Source organism: Monopterus albus, unplaced genomic scaffold, assembly GCF_001952655.1.
Source record: "Monopterus albus unplaced genomic scaffold, M_albus_1.0 scaffold186.1, whole genome shotgun sequence".
In the NCBI taxonomy this organism is placed as follows: Eukaryota; Metazoa; Chordata; class Actinopteri; order Synbranchiformes; family Synbranchidae; genus Monopterus; species Monopterus albus.
The window spans coordinates 1,749,515-1,757,333 of NW_018128066.1; the positions used below are offsets into that span (position 1 = coordinate 1,749,515).

At 43.4% G+C, this 7,819-nt stretch overlaps 1 protein-coding gene across 1 annotated transcript in view; it reads right to left on the bottom strand.

The window, feature by feature from the left end:
* Positions 1 to 7,550, bottom strand: part of slc7a10a (solute carrier family 7 member 10a) — an 18,822-nt gene extending 11,272 nt beyond the window's left edge. The window contains 3 exon segments of the mRNA XM_020617122.1: positions 988 to 1,139; positions 3,301 to 3,505; positions 7,260 to 7,550. Coding sequence (XP_020472778.1) covers positions 988 to 1,139; positions 3,301 to 3,505; positions 7,260 to 7,359 — 457 coding nt within the window. The 5' untranslated portion in view covers positions 7,360 to 7,550.
* Positions 7,551 to 7,819: the final 269 nt, after the last annotated feature.

Consider the following 7,819-nt stretch of genomic DNA (forward strand, 5'->3'; position numbering starts at 1 on the left):
CAGAGAGGGGGGGGGGGCTCCTGGCCTAACTAGGCAGCAGTTGTAACATTCTGTTGCCAAAAATAGTGGAGGTGTGCTTTCACCACTGGCTATTTAAATACATGTGTACTCAACATGAATGGTGCTGATTAGATCAAAGGCTGGAAATAGGGCAGTGTTTAATAAGGAATCATCAAATGGCAATGACAGTCATCAGCGTCCCGTGAGCCATCACAGGACCATAATATGTTCAGGCCATGAAACGAAAAGTAAGAGAGTCTGACTTGCTTTACATTGATTTATGTTAGGCATTCACACCAAACAGCTAACAGGTGGGAAGACATCTAAATTTCTTTCCCCCCCCCTCCTTAGATTTGTCTAGACAGGGACTACACTTGCTTTTGCTCATGTCTCATTTGTTTCCCCAAGCACTTGTGATTCATCAGTATTTCATTAAAGTGTTAAGTGTGTTCTGATCCTTTTAACATTGACCTCAAGATCAGTTACTTGTGTTGGTCTAAGAAAGTTTGTTTGCTCTAATGTTTACCTCACTAGAGTCACTCTGGGTCAGACAGTCACGTGACCTGAATGTGTAAAGCAACAGAAAATCTGCAGTGTGATGACAGAGGCGGAGACCAGAGCAACAGCAAGATGTCAACAGCAGATTATAGCATCAGTCCTTTGAAATGAGTCTTACCTGCTTCCTACAGAAAGACTACCACCACATCCATCAGCTCATCCATTTATGTAGACTTTGAGCCGACCTGACCGGCAATTCAACATGTCACTTGGGTAAGAGTCACTGGCAGACACTCGTCAGCAATAGCTGGTCAAAATTCTGCTTTTCTTCCCCAAACATCCGTTACATCATGATATGTCAAAAAATAAAGTCTGAGAAACAAAGCTTAGAAGTTTATGATACTCTGACTAAACAAAATAACTTGTGAATTATGACAAACTCATTTGGACAAAGGATTTTCAGAAGATTTTTGTCTGTGTGTGACTCACAGATACAGATGGTGGAGAGGAGTCTGGTGGCGATGAACGGAGGAATGCAGCTCTGGAAGGCCGGCTGCAAGACGTAATTTGAGAAGGTGAGCGCGATAACAGCCAGTGTAGTCGGATACATGATGAGGACAGCACTCCACAACAACAGGAAGCTACAGAACAGAAACAAGGAGACACTCTGGGCTTCATACATGACAGTATAGTCCTTTACATTACCTTTTAAAGCAGAAGTTTAAACCGCGAGGTTGCTTAATGACTCTTGAGCTTTTACTCTCCAAAGGGACTCTTAAGATATGGCTAGTAGGACTGTCAGCAGCCAAAAACATTACTGTTCAATCCTGGATTCTTGCACACAGTTTGATGGTCCGGTCATGGCAGAACACACTTTGAAATTGTTTCGGTAGCTCTCGGTCACTGGGATAAATGAATCTTCTCCTGAAACAGTTGAGCTCTAGATGGACAACATAAGCTTAGTGAAAGCCTCATCAGTGAAGGATTAGGGACTCTTTCACTGTGCTCTTCGTCATCATCTTCTTTACTATGACACCCACACACAGGGTGGGAGACAAGTTTGCGTTTATATGTTCAAGAACATTCAATTACAAAAAAGTGAAGTTGTTGCAACAAGCTATCACATGTTAACTGGTATTCTAATAGCGAAGAAGTCCTCCCCGTTTGCTGCTCCATCGTGGCTTCACATCCACAATTTCAAAGTTGCCAGTACAACCAGTTTCCTGCTGCTGGTTTCTGTACCAGTTCACTGCAGCAGTCTGGACTGGGAGAATCACTCAAGGACATCTAAACATCAGTTATAAGAAAATGCTGCTCAGACACTGGAAGGCAGTGAAAAGCGTACTATACAGCAGGTGGGAAAACAAGTTACGGTTTTTCTTTGGTGCTACCTATTGCTGGTCATAGTTAATGGTGTTTTAAAGATCAGATCTTGCCGATACTGTAATATACTAATTGAGGGCCGAACAACTACAAAGAAGGGAGGGAATTTATTATGGAACAGAAATGTTACATTTGACAGTGGTTTTTACAGGTGTACCGTATGCTCATGCAGAGTTTGTGGGGCGATGGGCCGACACTGTGCTGCAGCTAGAAGTACCTCTTTGCCCATCTGGTAGTGCCTTCAGTTAAAAAAAGCTAATGAAAGTTTTGTAATATTTAATGTAAAAGGTGAACAGATGGCAGATCTTCATAGCCATTTTCGTGCACACAGACTGTGCTACATTTCCATTATTGCTGTAAGATCAACTGATGTGAAGTCGTCTCACTTTGGCTTTAGAATGACAGAGAAGCACTCAGTTCACTGATTATTCAGTGGTGTTAGAGTGACGCCTCTTTACCTCAATCTTCGGCTAACGACAGACAGCATGTTGTCTGTTTCTCCACCGGCTGCCGCAAGTTCACAGACCTGACAGCAGCCACTTTCATTTTGTCCTGTCATCAATTTAAGTCACGGAGTTGAGGTTAGAGACAGCTGGTATGACCCCGCTGGTTGTCATGTTAATCAGAAACAGAAGCGATCAGCAGAAGCTGCTACCTGAATGATTTACACACCGAGCTTTGCAAACACGGTGGTTAGCGCTGTTGCCTCCCAGTGAGAAGGTTCTGGGTTCGAGCCCCAGCTGACCCCGGGCGGAGTTTGCATGTTCTCCCCGTGCTTGCATGGGTTTTCTCCGGGTGCTTCGGCTTCCTCCCGCAGTCCAAAGACACGCAGCTTAGGTTGACTGGCCTCTCTAAATTGCCTGTAGGAGTGATTGTGTGTGTGGTTGTTCATCTGTGTGTTAGCCCTGCGATGGACTGGCGACCTGTCCAGGGTGTACCTGCCTCTCGCCCACAGCTGGCTGGGATTGGCTCCTGTGACCGCGCTTGGGACTAAGCGGTATAGAAAATGGACAAGATTTTAGGAGCTGTGTGGCGGTGGCATTGCCAAGGAGAGGCAAATATTCAGTTGCTAAAATTGAAAACCAGTTACCTATCCAACGAACTAATATCTGAATATTCAGATACTTGGTCCAGCCCTACATTTTACAAAGCCCCACTGAACCACAGTACCTCCACAAGCATGCTTACTGCAGGACACTGACAGTTCAGTGATCAGCAGACATGTCACATGCCCAGATGGAATCCCACAAGACCTTCAGAGCTGACTGGACAGGCAGTGCCATTACGCCAGCCCTCCTGGGTAGACACTAGCACTGTTGTAGCAGAATCCATACTAAGCGAGTTTAAGTGCTGGAAATGCAACACATTCAATATCAAACTTCTCAAAGCCAAATATGTGGCAAAGAAAATAGTGCTTACCCCACTAGCCCTCCAAAGATTTCTGTTACATATGAATAGTCTCCTCCAGACTTGGGGATGGTGACACCCAGTTCAGCATAACACAGGGACCCAAGGGCACAGATCCCTCCTCCACAAACCCAGACGATAAGTGACAGCCCCACTGAGCCTGCATGCTCCAATACTCCTTTAGGAGAGATGAATATTCCAGAGCCAATGATGTTCCCTTAGAAGAAAAGCAGAGATTTCAAAAATTACTACACACAAAGCAATTACATTTAAGATCTCCTAATCCTCAAAACATTTAGAATCAAGTTAAGTAAACATTTGTTTAGGGTTAAGGTTTGTTCACAGACACTCAATGGGTGAAAAACCAAAAAGATTCCAACCCTTAAACTACCTACCTTAGTAGTTTAGGGGTTGGACTGCTGATAGAGTCCCTACTCTATCCAGAATCCACAAAAAAAAACAACAGTCAGAGGTCAAAGCACCCCAACAATAGATATTTATTTTTTTTCTATTGCATTCTGGGCAACAAGACGATGCAGGTGGAAAGAGCAGCTGTTGAAATAGATCTATGCAAGGATCTAACATGGATGTAAACAAGATCTCCACCAGGGTCCCAAACAAAGTTGTAACCATCTCACTGCTTTTAATGTGACTTTTGCACAATCATAGAAAAATGAAAAAGTGGAACAGACCCCTACAGTGGTGTAGGATTTGACTCCCACCAACACAACCAGTGTCTCCCAGTTGTCACAGAAGTCAAAGAAGGGGGCAATTTTTTGGAATAAATTTTGAGTTAACCCAACCAAGAGGTACAAAAGGTTGCCCAAATTATCACAAGCCACCCCATACAAAGTTTTACCCAGCCATTTAATGAAAAACTAGACCATTTAGAAAACTGTCTCATCAGTAACACTGGACTCCTAATTAGCTCAGTGATCACCAAAATGGACAGCAATGCAACCCATGACACAAGGCAGGAAACTGTGCTGTGCACGGAAACACTTTGTACATTCAGACATGTGGCATGGTGAAAATATGGCTCACTGAGGTCCTTGCTCAACTGTCTTCAAACGGCAACCCCCACTCAGTGGACTAAGACACATACTAATAAACCACATGTCATTAGTTCAGATTAGTTCTAGAGCTAATGTCGTCAACCCAGAACCAAAGAAAGTAACCAAACAGCAGCTGTCTAAGCAAAACATGTTTTGCACTGTCCTCCATGTTTTTCCTCCTCTTTAGAGAACTTTGGGACAAAATACGACTTTGTCACCCATGAATATTTTCACTGTTAAAATCCAGCAAGGCATACCATCACAGCTTGTCCTCTAGAACAGCTCAGAACACTCCCTAATGATGTTGACACCACTTTTAATCACTGTCAGATTTGCCTGTGGAGGCTGCAGTGTGGTTACATAATGCCTATGTTGTGTTTGTTATGTCACAAATTTTGGCATTGCAGCTGTGTGAAACCAAACCAAAACACAACTGATCTCATTTTTTTATCTGACAGTTTATGCAATGTCTTAGTTTTAATGGCTCTGAGTTTGTCTTACCAAAATTAACAAGCCTGCAGCAGGGGGTGACAATAACAGACATCCAAGGGGAAACAATCTGCAGGTTGTTGCTTGAGCAGAGGTGGAACTGGTAAAATGTGGGAATAACGGTCTTTACTAACAACTAATACAGGTAGTCTGGTTGGTTAGCAAGTAACTGTCACTTGACATCTGGTTTACAGTCTTTTTCTAAAATCAAGCACTGGTAATAGAAATAGATGCACAGAGTGAAGCAACAACCACACACATAAGGGCAGCTTCACGAGTCCACCTTACTGGAGTGTGGTGTTGGATAAGAGTAGGCTGTTTCTGGTGGGTAGCAGCATGACTCAAGCCGTTCGTGTGAACCGGCTGAACACACTTCTCTCCATCTGAACTTCACAGAAAAGATATGGCTAGTTATCAGTACCACTGCATGATTTGAGCATTCATTTACATAACCCTTGAAGCTCCCTGATATGCTGTAGGCTAATCATAACTGTTAATGTACTTGGGAGAGTTTACCAAAGGATTTGTACCGCTACCGCTTGCCAAATGTACAAAAAAAAAAAACAGGCAAGCCAAAGTATGACCGACTGGGTCAGTGTCAGAGCACAACAGACTTGACCATGGTCATAAAGATAAGCTATTAAAATGATACATTTCTGTTGAAACAACTACACCATTGCTTTTCCTTTCCTTGATATTCACAGGAATTAGAGATTCATATTCCACCTACCACTGAAGCCCATTAAAAGACCTGTAATTTGCCCCAATGACAAAAAACTAGGCTACCTCTCTTGTTCCGTTTGTTATTCTTGTAGATATGCACCTGTTTTCTCAGTAAAATAACTGTCCATTTGTTTTTATGCCTCCCAATAAATGCAGTATATAGAACACGAGGATCTGTGAGCTGAAGGTACAGGGGATAATCAACATAACACTGTGAAAACCATAAGTTCTACAGTCTATACATCTGGCTTCAGCTTCCAATCAGCCTGTTTTGATGTGCCGTCCCACTGATTGGAGGGGTCTGCCTACATGCAGTTTAAAACCTTATCATTAGGTGACCATCTGTGCAAAGACACACTGCCAACTTGCAGCATGAAGTGCTGGAGTGCTGTAGGTTTTCACTGGCAAATTTGTAATCCTGACATCTAGTTTAGATGTCAAGCTATAACATCTTATGACTCCACCTCCCCTGCTGTATGACTGTACATGGTGCAAAAAACACAAAAGAAACTTCAAGGATGACCTTAATTTATAATTTCAAAATTAGGAGCTACCTGTTTGATACCAGGGGATCTATTGAGCCTATCAAAATTAATGTGTTGTATATTTCCAGTAACCAGCCAGTATGTTCATGTACCATAACTGAAATGAAAAGGGGACAATACTAATACTGGATCTACTAAAAACAGCAGACTGCCATTACGCTAAAGAAGCTCTAGTGTGCCATAAAGATGAGGCGAGTTAATCTGTAATAAATTTAATCAGAGTCCAAGAACAGAATGTCTCACAACTACTTCATCACATCAGGTCAGAAACCGCGTCCTCGCCACGTGCCTTCGGGTTTGGTAATATGTAACCAGTCACGGGCCGCAGCCGGCACGCAGCGCGCCGGGGCACCCTTTGCTGACCGTCAGACTACAGTAACACACAACCTGCTGAGTTTACTAGTCTAGGTGAGCTTGTGTTCACAGCTGTTACACTGCAACACTGTTGCGCGGGCTATACCATAATTTACAGGAAAGAGTTTGCAACTTCCTGTATTAAAACAGACTGCAACTGATATGGCTGCATTTATCGAACATACATCGTCTGTCTTGTACCACGAGTGCATTTTAAATGGGATGTTTGCAATATTAATGCCTTGCTTCACTCGGTGGACTACTAGAAATGAACCTTTAACCCAGACAGCGTTAGAACGGTAATGTTCAGCTGTCCCTCAGAACCACATGGAGGCTGTGCTTTGTCTCCGTGTCCCAAGTTCAGCATGATGATGCAGCCACGTAGGCATGGCCATATTCAGATTATCCCGACTGATGCAACAGTTTCCACACAAAACCTAAAGCCCTGCGGTCCGAGCATGACCCAGACATCAATGGTGGACACTCCGTGCGTAAAAGGGGACTAAGTGCGTATGTTGGCGGGTTTGTACCCAATCCAAACTGTTCAAACGTTTCTGAATAAGTTTAAATTCACATCCTTAAAGGAAGAGAGCAAAACAAAAAAGGTGCTCCTGCTGTAGCCGACTCTTACTGTGCCATATTGTACTATTAAAGCAGAGCAACAACCACACATTCGCCACGTTAGTATGCCCGCATCGTCTGCCGCTCAAACACGCTTCCCTCTTAACTTCTCCTTGTAGGTGAACTCGCTGTAGCGACCCGCTCTTCATGAAAACATTTTAAACAAAAGCTGTCACACACTCACCGATGATAATAGCGCAAGCGCTCAAAAGTCCAATTTCCTTTTTCAGAGTGACAATATCGCTCTTGGAGTTTTTATCCTTCCTTTTGTCCTTGTCCCCCATCTCCTCCGCCTTACAAATGTGCTTCCTGCCCGCCTCGGTCCGGTCCGGTCCAGCTACTGTAGTCTAACTCTGGGTTGCCCTTATAGAATCCTCCTGATGAACGAGGACGCCGTGCGCATGCGCACGACCCACAGCTGAAGCCGCCACCGTGTCTCAGGTGGATTGATGTCAAGGTGTGCCAGGACTGACTGAGCCAACGCTTAAGGCTAGATAAAATAAAGACCTTATAACAAAAGTAAACTTGCAGTTACTGTCCCAAATAAATTAATAGCTGTAAGTAATTTAATATCCTACAAGTAGCCTAAATTCTTTAATTATTATTACCATTGCATTTTGTGCTTCATAGATGTGCACAAACTCCAGAACTGTGCAGCGATTACAAAACTGTTCCAAAAACGACAGGTTGTCTTTAGTAAGAATGAAAGTTTATATGTGGACAAACAGGATTTAGGTGAGTCTG